Below are 19530 nucleotides of genomic sequence, written 5' to 3'. Positions count from 1 at the left end.
TATGCCCACTTACTACCTATATGTTACATACTGCATCAATAAACAACTTGTGGGGGTTTTGTTCTGTTTGGATTTTTTTGTTGTGTGGCTTAAGTGTTCGGCTGCATATCATATTATAACCATGCCTCTTCCTGATCAATTACAGGTCTACAACTAACTGGCATGAACAAAGTATATGTACATAAAATAGGAAGCGTAAACATTCAAGTATATTTCCCCCAAACCAATCATTTCTACTCAACACTGAAGAGCTTTCAGGTAGCTGCTAATCTCTTCATCAAACTTAAGAAATTATATAAGAGCATATACAATTCAGAAATAAATACACAATCCCTCAAGGCAAATACGACTATTAAAAAATTCCCACTCAGCCACACTGTTGTTTCTAGGAACACAAAACTGTATCTAGTCCCTTGCTGGAAGAAAAGTTCTGAAGGAATAACAAAGCTTTACTCTCCTAACTAGCAAGTTATGGTGACATAGAAGCAAATACTGGGTTTAGAGTAATCATACTGTTGTTATGCTTCTTAATTACAAGGGAATAAACTAATATGAACTCTTCAACTATTAATGCTTCCAAATGGCACGATGATCTCTGCACCGGAGGAGCACTGTTGAAACCTGACTAAAGTTCAAAGGTTGTCACTGTGGTTCTCAACACAGGGCTCGTTCGATGTGCATGACGTACACACTTGGAAAGCCTCATAAGCCAAGATGTATTAGGCTTTCAGCATCTCCCCCCACCATGCTTTCCCACTGCGAAGTTTATCACACTCTAGAAGCTTCAGTTAACTCTGGGGCCACATCCTAGAAACACTCCTCTAAATGAGCAGGTTTATTCTTGGAGATAACCGCTCTGACTTCAACAGCAGACTTGCACCAGTGCGGTGGCAAGGATGAGGTCCTGTCCACAACTTACTGCTGTTGACTACAGACACAGAATTTTTTATTTCTAACTCAGGCTGCCTCACTTCTTACAACTGATCTATTCAGAAAGAAGCAAAGTCGTGTGTTGTAACAGAAAAAAGCCGAACACCGCAAGAACACATTTGCTATTTACGAAACCTGTCTTACATGTGAAAGGATATTTGGATGAGCCCAAAGCCTTTAGATGAAGCAGTCCCCTTCAGAAGTGTATGGAGATCATCTGGGGGCACCCAGGACGCGTGGGGAGGGGGCAAGTAACACACGTATCAAGATGTTCAAGAGAGACATTTCAAAACACGGAAGATTTCGGCCGGTAGCCTGGCAGCAGACCAGCCGAGCCTTTGCAAGTCAAGGAAAGCACCGAACTCAGCTGCCACCTGCGTCCAGGGGCTGAGGCGAGAGAAACGTCCCAGAGGCGCGGAAGCCACCGAGCAAGGGCTGCTGCTCTTGCTCCCACTGACAGCCCCGAGCGATCCATTTCCCCCCGCAGCCCGACGCGCTCGGGTAAGCTGACTCGAAGAGGAAGCTCAGGGTTTTCCTTCCGAACGCCGGCTCCCGGCGCAGCAGCGGCAGCCCTGCCTGCCTCCCTCCCGCCGGGGCAGCACCCCGCTCCCGGGCACTGCCCAGCCCTCCCCGCAACGCCGGCACAGGGGGCAGCCCCCCGGGCCGGGGTTGCGGAGCCCCGCGCGGCGGCACGGAGAGCCGAGCCGGCCCCGCCGCCCCCCGCACGGGCGGCCCGGGAACGCGGCCCCCCCGCCGCTCTGCCCCAGCCCGCCGGCCCCCCCCGCCGCTTACCCGCGTCCTGCGCGCCCCCCGCCGCCGCCTTGCGCGGGGGCCGAGCCGCCGGCAGCAGCTGCAGGGCCAGGAGCTGGAGCTGCCCCCACTGCCCCTCCGCCCGGCACCGCTCGATCTCCCCCTCCAGCTTCACGTGCGAATGCGAGCCCTTGGCCGCCATCTTGCCGCCGGCCCGGGCCCGCCCGCTCGGCGGGGAGTCCCCGGCGGCAGCGCCCGGACGATGCCTGGAGCGTGTGCGGTGCGCGGCTCTGGGCGGGACCCGCCCGCCCGGCGGGGTGTGCGCGGGCGGAACGAGTGCCCTGCCCCAGGCCTCCGACCTGCGGCCGCGGCTCCCTCGCAGCCACTCCTCCCTGCCGCCCGGGCTGGGGAACCGTGTCCCCACCAAGGGCACCGCGCCCCTCCGCCTGCCGCACACAGCGGGGCCCCAGCTGAGGCCGCGGGGCTCTCCTCCTCGGCGGGGCGGGCCTGGGGCGCCGCTCCCGTCCCACGGCCCTCAGAAGCCGCCTGGACCCCGGGCCCCTTCCAGCAGCCGTTCCCTACAGCCCCCCTGCCGCTGCCGAGCTCGGCACTGAGGAGCCCGCCGGCGCCCGGGTAACGAGGCGAGCGCACCGCGCCGCTCGGGCTGGGATTCCGCTCGGCGGGCAGCACCGTGACAGGCAGAAGCAGCCACTGCTGAGATGCCGCGTACACGATAACAAGGCCTGCGGCACTCGGTGCTGGGAGAAGCGAAGAGAACGGTCTGTAAGGGTAACAGCGGCCGGGCGGGGAAAGCACCGCTCGTGGAAAGGGCTGCCGTGGGGAAGGCGCAGCGCTGGGCCGGCCGGGGACAGGCCGGCCGGGGACAGCCCTCCCGGCGCTGCTCCGCCTCCTCCCGGCACCGCCGCCCGGGTCCCCTGGGAGCGCCCTCCGGAGGCGGCTCCTCTCCCGGGCGCCCGGGCCGGAGGGGGCGGTAACGGCTGCCGGTAACAGCCGCCCCCGCGCGAGGGCGCCACGTGGGGCGCCGCGAGCGGGGACGCGCCCGAGGGGCGGAAGGCGCAGCCAATGAGCGCGCGGGGGGCGGGGCCGGGGCGGGGCGGGTCAGAGGTGAGGCCGGGGGTGGCCCCGCCCCGCCCCCAGCGGCCCCAGCCCGCGGCCCCGGGAGACGCGGCGCGGCCCAGGGTGCGGAGCCCGGCGCGGCCCGGGCGGTGCGGCGCGGCCTCCCCGCCGGGCCTGGCAGCCGAGGCGGGGGTTCGGCGGGGGCCCGGCCGGGCGGGAAGGGGGCGGCCGGCGCGGTGGCAGCTGTCAGAGCCGTGCCGAGCGGGTTGCTCCGGCAGCGGCTGCTGCTGCAGGCGGCGGGAGGGCACGCTGAGGAGCCGAACGCGGCGGTCGGTCGGCTCCCCTGCTCCGGGCCTCGGCGTCTCGCTGGGCTGGGACGCGAGCGCCGCGGGGCCCGTCGCGCTTTTGAGCGGCGTCTGGCGGGCGGGCTGCGCCGACCTGCCGGTTCGACCTCTGCTCCCGCAGCGGCGGGGCAGGCCTGGGTAAAGCCGGCACGGCAGCGCGCCCGGAGGCTCCGTGGAGAGCCCGGCCTGCACGCTCGCTGCGCTAGAGAGAGAGAGAGAGGTCATTCTCTGAAAACTGCTGCGCGCGGCTTGGGAATGGGGACGCTCAGAGAGATTCTGAGTCGGAGCTGCCTGGTTGTACTGCTTGCTAAGTGCTTGAAACGAAGCGAGTCCTGCTGTTCTGTAACTTAGGGGGGTTCTTTCTAAGCACTCTGTAAAATCCGCTGAAAGTAGATTTCATTTTTCATGTGTGTCTTTGTTTTGTGGGAATGTTTTTCCTTTTGTAGGCGACCATGGTGGCCCAAAGGATTTTTAGAACACATCTGCTGTTAAGCTTTCTGGCTGCATTCTTCATCTCCGCCTTAACCGAGGAACATGGAGGAGAGAGTCAACATGCAAATATTCGCCTTGATAAGAACTTGGTACAAGATAAAGAGTACGTGTTCTAAAAATGTCAACTTTATTTCTTAACGATTTGCTTATCTCTTAAGTCTTGTTACGTGAGTTGGACTTAAGCCTAGGGCACACTTTTCTCAGGATGTTTGTATGACTAGCTGGAGTCAGATATGGGACCTAGAAAGGTCTCTCTGAAGCCTTTAGCCATACTCATAAAGAATTTCTTACAGTAATCCTGCTTACCTAGATCAACAGACTTTAGACAAAATCATATTCTGAGCAGGTAGAATGTTTTTCTCACTTGCTTGTTCACAATGATGGCAGCAAATAAAACTCCCTATTCCCTAGATGTGTTTGGCTGGGAAAAATTCTCCTACAGTTCCTGTGCTTTGGAAGACAGCCAAAAGGAAGATTTGGGCATTGCTCCTGTTGTTTTGATAACCTGCTAAGCAGGCCAGAAGAAAGAGAAATACCTGTATAACACAGTAGAGACCACTGCAGCACCTACAACTAACCAGCCTTTGCACTGCCCTTATCTTGGTATAAAACGAAAACTTACGGTTACCCAGGGTGCTTTTAGAGATACAATATTTCCTGTGCATTTGGCTGTCTGATCAAAAGACTGAACTTGATGTAAACAGAACGTGAAATATAAACTGATAAGGTGTATGTTTTCTTTCTATGTTTGTTTTTAGCCACATTATGGAACACTTGGAAGGTGTTATTGAGAAACCGGAATCTGAGATGTCTCCTCAAGAGTTGCAGCTTCATTACTTCAAAATGCACGATTATGATGGCAATAACTTGCTAGATGGGTTGGAGCTTGCTACAGCTATTTCACATGTCCACAAAGAGGTTGGTGGAATTTTGTAACAGCACATGCGTTTGGAAACAGGTCTGACTCCCTAAAAGCAGAGGAGAACAGTTGCAACACATCTTAAGTTCAGTTACAGTCTCGCTTGAAAATGGGGTTATTTTTTGCCCCTGATAGTTTTGACTTCTAAGTGTGCTAGCTTTATCACAGCTTTTCGTGTCACGGTGCAGTTTTCAAGAAGTCTCCACTGTACTTTAAACTTTAGAGTAAGGACTGTAGAGTAAAAATTACTTGACAAAGGGGATCCTTTGTAGGCAGGGATGGGGAAAAAGGGCAGTTATCCAACATGAGATAATGCTGATGAGGGTTTCTAGAAACAGCATGTGATATAATGCTGTTTGAGGTTCTAAGGCCGCTGTTTTCAACTTCAAAGTTTTACTGCCATGGATACGCAAACTGTAAGAGACCTCTGGCACAAAATTAATATTAGACAAACCAGTTACATTCTGCCTTTTTTGAAACACAAATTCTCTTTCCAGCTAGGAACACTAAAGGACAAAGTAGAGAGATAGAATCAGTAGGAAGACAATACTAAGACATTCTCTTGTACTCACCTTCCTGAAGTTACATACTATAACTCCTGGCTAACACCTATGGCAAAAAATACCTAGCTGAGACCAGAATAATGACTTGTTTCTTGTGCAAATGCACCTCTTTGTATTCCCCTCTGCTTGTAAGGGGTGATACTGACAATTTTACTGACTTTAAGCTACAGTGCTTGATTTTTTCACTACTCTGTTACTGTCCAGCTCTGCATTTTGCAAGTTCTGACAGACACAGAAGTGTTTTTGTTCTGTATAGAAACTAGACTGTCTATACTACATCAAAATCCATATTAAGGAATACATTTTAGATTATTATCCAGTGCTATTCAGCTTTTAGAACCTTTGGCTAAGAATATTGCCTGGATAAAGAGTGCTTGTTCTGAAGTCCAGAGGACTTGGACTTCCTAGCTTGTACCTAGGAAAACTTGCTTATGCTGGTGTAAGTGATTGTGTAAAGCCTGGTGCCAAGTTAGGCACCACACATGAATATTAACACAAGATAATAAAAAATTGTCGGTAATCTGTCATATGTGTCACTATATGGGGAAACACTGCTAAACTCTTCAATGTGTTTTTGTTTTTTGTAGGAAGGTGGTGAGCATCCCCAGGCAATGAAAGAAGAAGAGCTGATTAGTCTAATAGATGATGTCTTAAGAGATGATGATAAGAACAATGACGGATACATTGACTATGCAGAATTTGCAAAATCACTGGAATAAGGTTTGGCAGGGGGCTTGTTTCTCCTTCTAACTACATGGAAATGTGAACCAGCATAATGTGATACATTACTATCTCATACCAACCTCTGTGCTGTAAGAAGGAGAGGTGTACAAGTTCCAGGTGCATTTATTTCAGTCATATGTGTTAAGGGACTGGCTAACTCAGAGCGAGGGCCACGTTTGACTAGACATACCCACACATTTGAGTCTTGATGCTTGGAAACATCAACAGTATTCCCATAGGGTACAGCTGGGCAAACCCAATCTAAATTTCGGGTTTTCTGTCATTGGGTTATATAGTACTATTTTGCTTACATCATCTATTTAAACTTATAAAATACCTAGAAAGTAAGAAAAGATTACTGCATATACTTGTATTTCAAGGATAAATGTCCTTACCTTACCACTAATTTCAAAGGAAATCTGCATACAAGTACAGGTGCTTGAAAGAGTAATTGTAGAGGAGAAGCATTTGAATGTGGTTTATGTTTGAGGTCTGCATGGTATCATATGGACTTCAAAAAGGTCTTTGAAGAAATTGAGTATTTTTAAATAAATGTACTTCCTAGCATACCCTAACATTTTACATATATTTATACACACACACACATTTTTTCAATTTCTTCTTGGCCTTCACAGATTTAATTGGTTTTTTTTCTCCCTGCATTCCATGGTGTTTTCTTAAGAAAATAAAAGTATTATTACATTTATATGTTGTATTAATGCTGTATAGCATTTACTAGAGGAGCTTCTGCTATCTCTATTTGAAAGGTCATGTTAACAGCAAACCAGTTTAATATAAAAGCTTCTGTTCAATTTGGTTTTAACAGTATTAACCAGCAGGATAATCTAAGTGAGCAAGTAATGCTGCCTAAATTAATATTCCTTGACACTTAAATTATTGTATTACTTTCAGAAGATACTTCATAACTGACGGTTTCAAGATACCTGAATGTTTGCAAATTAACATGGTTCTAGGAATGTTATCACTGTCTTGACTCAATACTTGGTAAGTCAAGCAGTTTATTAGAGAAGTGATGTATTGCTGTATTATCAATATTTGGTGACTATGAAACGAATCTTAAATTGCATTCAATCATTATCCATTAATAGAGAATCTAAATGTTAGCAAATTCCTGTAAAATGTATAAAGAGCTATTTTCTGTACAAAATTATTCTTATAGAAGAGAAACATTTGCAAAAGAAATTATTTCCTCTGTTTAAATGTTTGTGCAATGAATCCTGAGTGTCGGACTTTTTTTTAATACTAACTACTTATTTTGATACCTTTGTGGCCAGGGTTTTGACAGCAATAATATGAGTTGGGGTTTTTGCACCCTGGAGCTAGACACACAAAGCTGGACATCCTTGGGAGAAATGTACCTGATTTTCTAATGCATTTTTAAGCCTGTCTCCATTACTAGCAGTTGTCTGAAAAGAAAGTTCTTCTTTCAGTTAAAGGATTTTTTAATTATCTCTTTGGAGGGTAATTCATCTGGAGTGGATGTTGCATCAGGAGAAAGTATAGAAAATGCTTGCAGGTAGGAGGGGAGAAGAGGTAAAGCTCCTCGGCTTTGAGAACTTAAAGGAGGAATGGTTAAGGTTGGAAGGGACCTTAAAGATCATCAGGTTCCAACCTCCTGGCAATGAGCAAGGACACCTCACACTAGACCAGGCTGCACAAGCCTCATCCAACCTGGCCTTGAACGCCTCCAGGGAGGGGGCTTCAGCAACCTCCCTGAGCAACCTGTTCCAGTGCCTTACTACCTCACAGTGAAGAATTTATTCCTGATGTCTAACCTAAATCTCCCCTCTTTCAGTTTAAAACCATTACCCCTTGTCCTATCACTGCCCTCTCTGATGAAAAGCCCCTCCCCAGCTTTCCTGTAGCCCCTTCAGGTACTGGAAGGCCACTATAAGGTCTCCCCAGAGCCTTCTCTTCTCCAGGCTGAACAGCCCCAACTCCCTCAGCCTGTCTTCATAGCAGAGGAGCTCCAGCCCTCTGATCATCTTCATGGCCCTTCTCTGGACCCTCTCCAACAGCTCCATGTCTTTCTTGTGCTGAGGGCACCAGAACTGTACACAGTATTCCAGGTGGGATCCCACCAGAGCAGAGTAGAGGGGCAGAATCCCCTCCCTGGCCCTGCTGGCCACACTTCTTTTGATGCAGCCCAGGATGAGGCTCGCCCTCTGGACTCCAGCACCCACTGGCGGCTCCTGTCAAGCTTCTCATCTACTACCACTCCAAGTCTTTTTCCTTGGGACTGCTTTCTAGCCATTCTTTCCCCAGCCTGTTGCTTATCCTTACCAAGTTGCACAGTCTGTAAACTTAGTCCAGCAACCACTCGCAGGGCACAGTTATACACATACATTTATTAACTACTATTGTATGTAGCAAAAGACATGCACCACAGAAGCTTTATATCAGAAATAATTAGGATAAACACAGGTAATGTGAACATTGTCCACCAGCTATTTTAAAATTGTGATGGTTCAGAAGTATGCATAAATTGAAAAATTATTTACCAAAAATGGAGAACAGAATTGGCACCTTTGATTTCATGGTGCACGAAGAAAGAATGAAATACAATTTCTGCTTTCCTAGAAAGAACAGTTCAAGAAATGCTACCTAAGCTGAAATCTACATCATCATGTCTTTACTCAACCTCCTAAAACAAATGCACATACTGAATTTAAGTGCACTTAAAGATAAATGGTCTAACAGCTGTCTAGGGAGCTTTCTCAGTTATTAAGTAGAAAAGTGAAAAATTCCTGAGAGCGATGGTGAGTCAAACTTATTTATTTATTAAATATAAATAATTTGTGTGCTAGCTATAGCTCATGCAGTACCTTAAATATGCTGGTACAGGTCATATACATACGGTATTTTCTATTTCATAAGATAGAAAATACGACCTTTAAAACAGAAGTATTCATCAACTATAAAGCTCTTTTAGCTTCCATAGAACAGTGCTGTCTCCATGTCACAGATAAGATAAACAAAGCAGAAGGGGTGTATTATGTACTGAAGGTCAATCACAGCCATGGCAGAAACAGGTAACTGGGAGAATGCTGTTGCATGTGATCTTCACCTCTTTCAAGTCTATGATCTCAAGGGATGGGGATTAGTTTTCCCCTTCAGAGGAGAATACATCTGGCCTTGCATCACTGCATATTATGTTCCCAGTTTAAAGTGTCTATATTATCTGTTTGTACCTCACAAAATAATTGATTAATCTAGCAGATAAATAAAATACTTAGACATGGTCTTGAAGCACTTCGTAACTGAGTGGGTTTTTTATTAGTTGATCTAGAACATAGTCTATATATGGAGAAAAATCTGAACTGCTTGTCCAGTGCCTGTCAAAATGTTGGTAATGTCAAGAATGACTGCCTAAGAACTTCCCAACAACAGTTTTATCCTCATATTCATGTAAACTTAAATACATTTTTATTATTATTTTTTTTTTTATGAATCACCTATAACCTCAAAATTTGTTAGATTCACTTAGGAATGGTTACAGACTGACAAATCCTGATTTAGTCTAAAGTATTTTTGAGCACTACATAAATTCAGGAATAATGTCATAATCGATGCAGCCACTAGATAGCGTATTGACACTGCACATTGGTTCCCTGCAGGACGTAACTTGGAGTGCTTTAACAACCTGGACTTCTCTGAGTCATTACCATTACTCTGATAAATAGGCAAAGTTTGCTCCCCTGTCTTCCAACACCACATTGCCAGTATGATGTCCCAGTTTTTATTAGTTTATGTCTATCATAAAAATTGACCATAGCTGGGATTGGTTACTGGTAATTCATTCTCATTGTTTAGGAAATCCAATGACTTGAAGTGATAGTAAAGGAACTTGCATTGTAATCTTGTCAGTAAAAATAACTGCATAGCAGGAAGGCTTTTCTGCCTTCCTGCCCCAGGCTTGGCCTGACTTTTTGACCATCTCTAGTTGCCCTATGAGAGGGTCCATGAGGTATCTACAGTGGCCTCGACAAACGTTAATGAATATGAGGGGATTTTAGTAGGACCTGAAGTCTTACTGGTTTTGCATTAGATGTCAGTAAGAGCTTCTGTCACTGTTCCTTAAGGTGAAGCTTTTTTTTTTCCTTCCTCTCCCACTCACGGTCTCACTGTCTGCCCATTCCACCACGAAACAGCTGCATAATGTGCTACATTTTCAGTGAACAGATTTGAGCAGGAATCATTTCATACCTTATTCTGCATAATTTATGATCACAAGGAATTTGTGTTCTAAAATTTCATCAGTACAGATCTTTTGACAACATAGAATGATCCATTATAAGGGCAGTTATCAATGCCTTACGGAAGGTTTCTCTGAAGGTACATTTTTTTTCCCATTCTTCGTGCTAAATTCTGAGCAGCAGCCTCAGTCTAAAGGGCTAATATACACTGTAATTGTCACTGCCTTCCTCAGCTGAGTGGCAGTTTTGCACGTAGGTAGAGGGCAGTGTAACATATGTCTCAAAGTCTACTGCCAGGTATGACATTTTACAAAAAATCAGTACTTCAGAGAACACAGTGCCAACTTCTGCCACTTGATCCAGCTGCGTGACTGACAGCACTGAAGGCAGATGTCAATAAAATCAGAATGGGTAGGGAAGATTTCATAAGAGGCAAATCTAAGGGAAAAACAAGTTATGGAGAGCTGTCAGTTCCTTCAAGACATGCTAATAAGAAACCAAGTGCAACCTATACCAGTTTAGAGGAAAGTAAAGAACTTCAGCATAAGTCAGCTAATTCACAACCTTATAATTGACCACAAGCATAAGAGAGAGAATTATCTGTAAAGTAGAAACTAGGTCAGCTGGTTGAGAACCAAGCACAATACTCCATTCTTGGGGGGCTAGAGGGGTGCATACAGTTAGTAAAGACAAAATGCAAAAGATGCAACTAGGAAAACTTACCAAAAGTAAAATAAATTATACAGGTGAGGTTATAAGAGAACAACAAAGGGAAGTTTGGACCACTACTCACAGATGAGGGGTTGCTATCAGCAGAGGATATTAAAGAAGCCAAAGAGTTTGATGCCTTTTTATTCTCCCTTTTTCATCAATCTTTACTAAAAAGGTCAACAGTAAACAGTGTCATTATTACTCAGAAAAAGGGGTAAAATTTCAGCTTAAAATTTGCAAAACCCGATTAGAGAGTAAGCAGTTAATTTAGGTATTTTCCAGTTGCCTGAGCCTGATCAGCTGTAGCAGTCTTAAAGGGAAGGTGAAGTAGTGGTTGCAGGTGTCTTATAGCTTGAGCTTATTTATTTAATTTTTTTGCAAGACTTCTAGCAGTATTTCCTTCAATAGTCCCATGAACAGGCTGGAGAACTGTGACCTAAATGAAACTACTGTTTGTAAGGGGCAAGAGGTCAAGTCTTGTTGGATAATTGGATCCACAGGGTAATTCCATCGTAACCTATTCATGTGTTTTGCATGGAATCCTGTGGGCCTTGGGCCTATATCAGGTTTTACTGCTTTCATTGAAGGCATGGAAGATGGAATATGAAGTATGATTATTAAACCTGCACATGGAGCAAGGAAGAATTGCAGAAGATCAGAATTTAAAATTATTTTGGCATATTTAGTAATCAAAAATGGATGGAATGTAATAGTGCAAAATACCATGCTTACACAGAAAAACTCACCTGTACTTGCAAAACTGTCTGGGTGCCAGTTCACAAGAGAAAAATTCAGAGCCTGTGATGGAACAAGCTTAACACAAATGGCAAAGCTCTCACATTGGGATGTCTAAAGGGTCTTAAAGAATACCAATATAGTCCATGGGGGCTGATCCTCACTGTTAAAGATTCACTTGGAAGACTGTGTCCCGTCTGGAGCACTGAACATCAAGAAATACAGGAACTAGTTGGCAAGATGCCAGAGGAGATCTGCAAAAGTGGACAGAAGTCCAGAAAACATGAGGGAAGACCGCAAGAAATATGGTTTGTTTGTTGATTTTTTTCTGAAGAAGTAACAACTGAGAAGAGGGAAGGTTACTAGTTTTCAACTAAAAAGCAGTTGCAGAGAATAAGGACCTCATATGTTCTTGGTGGAGAGATCAAAACACCAAAACGTAACAAAGCATAAACCAAACAGCTTGGGAGATTTAGATTAGACATTGGGCAAAAATTCAATATCAATTATAAGATACTTTAGCTTGGAGTGATGTGATTGTAACTTGGCCTTGGGACAGAAAGGATGGAGTTAATGACTTCTGCAGATCCCCTCTGGTGAAATCCTGTCCCTCAGTGGGTCTCTGACTGTCAACTTCTGTGCGGACTTGTATCAGCAGGAGAAGTCCCTTATGGTGAGTTCCACGGCCAAGAGCTGAACACAGAAACTGAACACAGGAAGCCTGTGCTCAGCTTCAGGGGTCAGAGAAGTTTTCTCCAAGATCACAGTCCATTCTCCTCTTTCTCTGCTCTAAGTCTTTCTCTTCTGATCATCTCTGTAGACTCCTGGTGAGCCAGCCATATTCCAGGTTTCCCTTAATCCATCTAGATATGTTTTGTATCTCATTTTCTTACCATCACAACCTGTTTTCCCCTCTTGAAAACCCTTGAAAGCTTGTCCATCACTTGTGCCTTCCAGTCATAGAATCATAGAATCATAGAATCTTAGGGGTTGGAAGGGACCTCGAAAGATCATCTAGTCCAACCCCCCCTGCTAGAGCAGGGTCACCTAGAGCACATCACACAAGAACGCATCCAGGTGGGTTTTGAATGTCTCCAGTGAAGGAGACTCCACAACCTCCCTGGGCAGCCTGTTCCAGTGCTCTGTCACTCTCACAGTAAAAAAATTTTTTCGTATATTCACCTTGAACCTCCTATGCTCCAATTTCCACCCATTACTCCTTGTCCTATCACTGGTCATCACTGAGAAAAGCCTAACTCCATCTCCCTGACACTCACCCCTTACTTATTTGTAAACATTAATGAGGTCACCCCTCAGTCTCCTTTTCTCCAAGCTAAAGAGATCCAGCTCCCTCAGCCTCTCCTCATAAGGGAGATGTTCTACTCCCTTAATCATCTTTGTAGCTCTGCGCTGGACTCTCTCAAGCAGATCCCTGTCCTTCTTGAACTGAGGGGCCCAGAACTGGACACAATACTCCAGATGCGGCCTCACCAATGCAGAATAAAGAGGTAGGAGAACCTCTCTTGACCTACTCACCACACCCTTTCTAATGCACCCCAGGATGCCGTTGGCCTTCTTGGCCACAAGGGCACATTGCTGGCTCATGGTCATCCTCCTGTCTACCAGGATTCCCAGGTCCCTTTCTCCTACACTGCTCTCCAGCAGGTCAGCCCCCAACCTATACTGGTGCATGGTGTTTTTCTTCCCCAAATGCAGAACTCTACACTTGCCCTTGTTGAACTTCATCATGTTTCTCCCCGCCCAACTCTCCAGCCTGTCTAAGTCCCTCTGAATGGCAGCACAGCCTTCTGGTGTGTCAGCCACTCCTCCCAGCTTAGTGTCATCAGCAAACTTGCTGAGGGTACATTCTATACCCTCATCCAGGTCATTGATGAAGATGTTGAACAACACCGGTCCCAGTACCGACCCCTGAGGGACTCCACTGGTCACACACCTCCAACCAGATTCTGCCCCATTGACTACAACTCTCTGACTCCTTCCTTTCAACCAGTTCTTGATCCATCTCACTACCTGATCACCAAACCCATACCTGATCAACTTATCTACAAGGAGTTCTTGAGTCCCAGGAGACAGTGGCTGGACAGTCTTGCTGCACTCAGTTCCCATGCTGCACCACAGAGCAGTCTGCAACCAGCAATGTCCTGCTCAGTCCTGTCAGGGTCTGCTCACTGTCAACAGCACCTATGTGCAAAAACCTACTAAGCTTCTATTGAGCACATTCAAAATGTGATTGTGAAGAACCAAAAGTGAACCCTTTTGAACCAGAAGGGGGGGTAAAAAAGCATATCCCTGACTCCAAGGTAATGCTTCACTTAGGACTCAAGCCCTGTCTTCGGAGCACAGATATACCGAAGCTTATTTTAAAAAAGAGCAACAGTAAAAAGACTGTTAAGATCTTTAAAATTACAAAGTTAATTCCTAGTCCTGTTTTCAGCAACCAGACAACTATTTTTGTTGACAGTCAGAATATAGTATAAGGGCATCCACACTGAGTCAAAACAAAGGTTGGTCTAGCTCAAGAGCTTGCTTCAAGTAATGGCCAAGATCAGATGTTGATGGAATAATAAACAGAGAAAGCACGGTTCCATACTTCTCCCAAATGCACACACAGGCTCCTGCAATTTTTATGTCAGGGATTTGACTTCAACAACAACAAAACTAAGTGAAGGAAAGAGCTCAGAAAGATCAAGGCTTAAATGTTAAAGCCTGGCAACATTATTATCTAACAGCAAGGTCTTGTAGGACACCAGCAACCTCCCATGGTCAATGGTACATGTCTATTAACATTGCTACACTATAACATTGAGGACAAACTAAGGAGGTGATGGAGTGGATAAGCAGGGTAAGCAGTGATCTCAGGAGACAGCATTAATGCAGCGGGATAGCACAACTATACTATTTCCAGATGTCACGTTCTTCTTACTTAAAGTGAGAGACACTGAAATTGCCTACAGAATGTGTTTGCCTCTGGTTTTGGTCACACTCCAAGAACCATCTTTAAAAATAACCCAATTATGAAAAAACCCTAAGCACATATTTTCAAATAAATGCTCTTTAAGAATAGAGTATTATGCCTCAGAAATTATTTTGCCATAAAATCAGAAAGAAGCCACAAACATATATGTTGAAAAATAATATTGACTGAAGTCTCATCATGTGTGGCTCGCAGATGTCAGAGACAGACATATTGACACAAATCATGGCAGGTATGAATTTTTACTCAGGAAAGAGCACTGGGGTGAGTAGAATGAGATTTGAATGCTGTTTCCTTTGGGAGAGGTCTCCAGGGACTGTGCAGAAGGGACTCTAAAGCCATGCTGTCAGTTTCAGCATGGATTGCAGTGGCAGTCAGGAAACACACAGGTGAGGATTTTAGATAGCAGTACATGCAGATAGGACTAGTCACAGAGAAGGAACATGTCTGTTTGGGATATATGAAAAGCCACTTGGAAACCTTACAGATGCCACCAGAAAATTTATGAGCTCATTGGCACTGACTAGTTGAGATCTCCAAAGAGCACATAACACGCATACATAAACACACCGAGGCAGGAACCACTTTCAGTAACCAAATAATTCTGTCACCAGACAGCCTGAAACTATTCAAAAGCGCCATTTCTAGCCAAGATCAACAGATTTGAAATATTTTTTTTTAATCTCTAGGCAAATGAATGTTCAGGATTTGACAAGCCAAACAGTCTTTAGGAACTTCTCCAAGCAGATGATCTCATTTTTTTTTTAGCCATCATCTCCCTTAAACACCTTGACCAGTTTCCTTCAACTCTTCCAAAAAATCTGTTCCAGAATAAGTTTGTGCCTGTGAAGTTGTAGGTGTATAGAGCTAATTTTGGCAAAGGGAGGAACAGAAATAAAATCAAATTTAGAATGGAAACTTAAGGACATCTGCAGCTTACTGAATACTCTGTAGTGTGATCTATATAATGAATAATCTTTCCAAGGTAGCAAAAATGTAAAGCTCTTTTATTATCACCAAGGGGGAAGCCCACTTCCTCCATATGAAGTTCTGCCTATGAGGAAAAATTTTAAAAAAAGACCTGGCAGGTCATGCAAGTATTTTTTGCTTCCTCTCACTAAAATGTTTATAGGATCCAGATTAATTTCCTAAGGTTTTGCTTGATGATTTGTGTAGAGTATTACACCCAGTTGGCAGTGCAGAATGATGACAACTTCTGACTGCAGATGTGTCTCTACCCCAGCCCTTGTTAAAATTGCAGCATGGCACTGACATACCCAAGTAGCTTTAAATTATCCAGCTAAGGTACTGCTAACACCATGGCAATACCAACACACAATACAGCACAACTGCAAAATCCACTGTTAAAACAGAGGACGGTAAATGGTCAGATTTTTTTTACAGGCCAGGCTGAACACTGTTTTCCTGTTATAATATTACTAATTGGACCCAAGCTGTCTAGTTTAATGGGAATTCAGGTTTGTCAGAGCCCTAAATTGTCTGAAGGTCCAGTAGTGGTTGTAGTTACATGGAAATATTCTGGGTCTTAAAAAGTTTGCCTCTAGGTAATTCCTAGCCAATAGGTCCCACAATTCACACTGATGCCCGGTTTGGAAAAATGTAGCACACACAGAGTTTTTACTTGAGATCTGCAAATTTTCTGGGTTGTGCAATGGTTAAGGAAAAACTCCTATAGGGACCTTACACAAGCCTTCTCAGATTCCTGTGGCAGTTAGAGGTCCTTTCTAGGGGTTTGTAAAGCTCACACTAAAAAAAATAGGAAAGGGAAAGGGTTATATAGGCTTCAGATCAGAGACCACATTTCCACCCAATGTGCAATTGAGCTGTCAGCTGTGGATACTATTCCCAGAAACAGCATATAACCCTCAAAGTTACTTTAGGTCCACTAAACCCCATCTAACTTCTGGCCTGCACCCATGCCGCTTATTTCTGGTCACCAAATGGTTTCCCAATACAATCACCTCACCCGAGGACAACTTTGTCCAGTCTGAATCTCTTCCTATTGACCACTCTAGTATTTTTTGGAAATGAAGAGGAAAAAAATTGGATTCAGTGGACAAAATTAAAGTCATTAAAATCTGCCAAACTAACTTAGCTCCTGGAACTAGCAACTTCAGTTTGGACCTCATACCAGCAAGGAGGTCTGAAACACTGGCCCTGATCCTATAGGGCAGGGATTACTGGTCAGAAATGTAACAACTGGACAGCAATGGAGAAGGTAAAGGGTGAGCAGACGAGAGCTATGAAGCCTTCACACACACTTGAAAACAAAGATGTGCTGAAACTTAAGCCATTAGATACAATCTTCCCAAATTGTGCCCCGTCAGCATAATCCCAGTCTGCGTAAAACAATTTCTGTCAACAATATGGACTACAATATGGCACTAAGTATGTCAGCTGATCAAAGCACAGCCTCAAAAGACATTGGTCATTTTGGAAAAAGTTAAAACTGTCAAGAGTACCTACCAAGCTGAGAGCCTTGGACATGGAACCTCTTGCACTCAGGCTGTTAATCTGCAACTCCAATTTCAGCCTGAGCACTGACCACTGGGGATCATCTAACTCCAGATGTTTTTCTTGCTTCCTCAAGAAATGAGAAATGTACAGTTACTCTCTGAAAATTTGTATTCAAGTGACTTTACAGTGATACATGACTTTGGAAATGCCATGACCATTCATCTATGCCCTTCCACACACATAACTTCACTTTCTGGTGACATATGGCATGAGAAATTTCAGCCCTAGCAGCTGAAGCCTGGCAAAATTATAAACAATCAGAAACAAGGCCGCCTGATGGAAACTGTTAAGACAGCATTAGCTATTGGGGCACTGTCATCTTCACAGCCAGAGATTTAATCTGTCAGTTATGTGAACACTAGGAGTGATGAATAGGTCTTTGTATTCATAGACAGCAAGTACGCACTCAGAATGACATACGACGTGGATTTTTTTGGTATGATAGTCCATTGGATCTCTAAAGAGCATGAAAGTTGGCACAACACAGCTATCCAAAGCAGTACCACAGAAGATACTATCCACATGGAGAAAGAGAGATTCCCCAGGTGGCTGACTAGTGTCCTTCCTCCCCAGCGTAACTTGACCATTGTCACCTATGCTACTTAAAAGCCTCATGTAACAAAGTTGCCCAGTTTTTCCCCCAGCTTTAGCCATCCCTAATGGCAACACTTATAACCAGGTGGCACAGGTGCACAAATGGTGCACCTCAGCTGCATCCACAGCTGCCAGCACAAGGTAGCACAGCCACAGGGCTCCTCTGCAGAGCCATGCCACCTAGACCTGCCAGGGTAGCAGCCCAGAGTTTTTGGGTGACCATACTCCCAGACATGCTCAGCTGTGCTGGCAGCACAGGGAGCAGAGCAGGGGCACAAAGCTGCCCAAGCCAAGTGACTCCTCTGCCGAATGCTTTCTCCACACTTTATCAGTGAATATAATTTTCTGACTCATTTTGTTGCTGTGGCAGCCCAAAAGAACCAGAACAGGGCCAGCAACTCATATCATGTTTTTACCCGATATAACTGAGAGCAGAGTATGCTCTATAATATGTTCAAAAAACACCTTTAAACAAAGCGGGTTGCAGATCTGCCAAGCTCTGGTGGACACAGAGGTGCACTCTTCCCTGGCATATGCCTGGACTGGAAACTGGCTGAATATAATCCCTGTGGAAGAGAGCCACAAGGGGACAAGAGAGAAGCTTGCCATCCGGTTGAGGTCATTTATTATCTTGGATTTTCTAATCTTTGGGCAACTAGTCCTAAGCCAAATCTCTTCTCCATTGCCAGAGATAGAAATCCAAATGCACACCAGTTTGACCAAAATGAGATAATGGTAAAGCTTCCAAGGATATTTCCAAATGCCAGCCAAAAACTCTCTGAAAAATCTCAGTTTTAAATAGATTACTACCTGCTGCCCTACCCCTCCTCCCAGGACAGATACAGCTTCTGAACTAATCTGTTTTGTAACTGATATGAAAAATTGGAGTTTATCACTGGCCACACTTCAATGCATCCCATTTCATTTTGGCACTACCCCCAAAGATGATTTATATAATTCAGATGAATATGGGGTATTTATTTTTCTTTTGTTCTTGTGACCAGTTATTTCTTAGCACTTAATCTCAGTGTGGACAAGGTGCTCAGACTTTGTTAGCTCAGTCAGACCCTAAACAACACAAATTATGTTTCTCTTTTCTCTTTTTGCTTCCTGAGCTGCCTTTAAACACACATACTCTTGACTCTTCAGGGTGAGCTAATCCTGGAAGGAAGTACAGCAGAGAAGAGGTTTTTGTGGGTTACTGGGGATGGTAGTACAGGATTTGGAAAGGATAGGGAACAGATGCCTTCACCAGATGTGTTCTAGGGAATTGAGATACTATGGCCACAGCATGAAGGCTTGACTCCCTGCTGTGCTGCTGGGGTGCCCTGCTCCAGCAGAGCATGGTCCTACCTGTGGGCCACAACCAGAGAAAGTGTGGGAACCTTTCTCTCTCTCATTTTCCCGCTGGTCAGACCTAGGTTTCTGGAGGGCACCTTTCCTCTGTCCTCAGCAAACAGCTGGAACCTAGGGCCCTGTCAATCTCTACTTTGGAATATCATGAAAGGTTTGAATGGTGTTGTCCATCACTACCAGAAAGCAAACCATTCCTCCAGGTGCAGAACTTCCAGGTTCCTAATTTTTATCTTATCTGGCCACTACAAAAGAAACAGTTGGAGTCCTGAAAAGCCATTAACTAGTGTAGGCACTTAAATCCACCTCATCAATGAAATGACAGGAATTAAGTGCTTAGAGCTAAGTGTGTGCTTAAGTGCTTCACTGAGATGCATAAAGCTTGAACAAAGGCAGTTGTCAGAGGGTGGTAGATAAGGCGAAGAGGGAACAGTTCACCTACAGCCATTACATCTGAAGGCACAAGAAGGGGTCTACTGTTCAACATGTATGAAGCCAGCTGCATTTGGGAACCATCAGACCAGAGGTGAAGTTAGACTGGAACACTACACAGGGGTAGCACTTGCCACGTAAACATTGCAGAGAAAGA

At 45.1% G+C, this 19530-nt stretch overlaps 2 protein-coding genes and 1 long non-coding RNA gene across 10 annotated transcripts in view; 1 reads left to right on the top strand and 2 right to left on the bottom strand.

Annotated features, from left to right (window-relative positions):
• The window catches only part of TTC7A (tetratricopeptide repeat domain 7A), a 177603-nt gene extending 175646 nt beyond the window's left edge, over positions 1-1957 (bottom strand). The window contains exon 1 of one of the 2 annotated variants that reach the window (XM_051616042.1): positions 1723-1957. In XM_051616042.1, coding sequence (XP_051472002.1) covers positions 1723-1882 — 160 coding nt within the window. In that variant the 5' untranslated portion in view covers positions 1883-1957. Of the gene's footprint in view, positions 1-1074; positions 1404-1722 lie in introns of those variants that run through there. The other variant, XM_051616041.1, reaches the window with a different exon arrangement.
• Positions 1958-2367: 410 nt separating this feature from the next.
• On the top strand, positions 2368-7034 carry MCFD2 (multiple coagulation factor deficiency 2, ER cargo receptor complex subunit). 5 transcript variants are annotated; one of them, XM_051616053.1, is made up of 4 exons: positions 2368-2459; positions 3548-3696; positions 4352-4511; positions 5663-7034. In XM_051616053.1, exons 2-4 carry the CDS (start codon positions 3554-3556, stop codon positions 5792-5794), a joined length of 435 nt encoding a protein of 144 aa, XP_051472013.1. In that variant the 5' UTR covers positions 2368-2459; positions 3548-3553; the 3' UTR covers positions 5795-7034. The 5 variants fall into 5 exon arrangements, with proteins under 5 accessions (XP_051472013.1, XP_051472015.1, XP_051472012.1 ...); XM_051616055.1 differs by having other exon boundaries at positions 2378-2463; XM_051616052.1 differs by lacking the exon at positions 2368-2459 and adding an exon at positions 2749-2880.
• Positions 7035-9026: 1992 nt separating this feature from the next.
• Positions 9027-19530, bottom strand: part of LOC127383339 (uncharacterized) — a 65592-nt gene continuing 55088 nt past the window's right edge. For 2 of the 3 annotated variants that reach the window (XR_007889161.1, XR_007889163.1), the window contains exons 8-9: positions 16944-17061; positions 9027-10453 (exon numbers count right to left, since the gene is read on the bottom strand). This is a non-coding gene — a long non-coding RNA (uncharacterized LOC127383339). The remainder of the gene's footprint in view (positions 10454-16943; positions 17062-19530) is intronic. The other variant, XR_007889162.1, reaches the window with a different exon arrangement.

The sequence above is a fragment of the Apus apus genome, chromosome 3 (assembly GCF_020740795.1).
Source record: "Apus apus isolate bApuApu2 chromosome 3, bApuApu2.pri.cur, whole genome shotgun sequence".
Classification (NCBI taxonomy): domain Eukaryota; kingdom Metazoa; phylum Chordata; class Aves; order Apodiformes; family Apodidae; genus Apus; species Apus apus.
The sequence above is the reverse complement of the archived record's forward strand: the minus strand, read 5'-3'. Positions and strand labels throughout refer to the sequence as shown.

What these genes read in the sequence shown, in the direction of transcription:
- MCFD2 (XM_051616052.1), top strand. Translation starts at nt 2,764, where the DNA reads ATGAGCGCGCGGGGGGCGGGGCCGGGGCGGGGCGGGTCAGAGGTGAGG. An exon ending in AACTTGGTACAAGATAAAGA is followed by an intron (nt 3,697 to 4,351) that starts GTACGTGTTCTA and finishes GTTTGTTTTTAG; the next exon opens with CCACATTATGGAACACTTGG. An exon ending in TTTCACATGTCCACAAAGAG is followed by an intron (nt 4,512 to 5,662) that starts GTTGGTGGAATT and finishes TGTTTTTTGTAG; the next exon opens with GAAGGTGGTGAGCATCCCCA.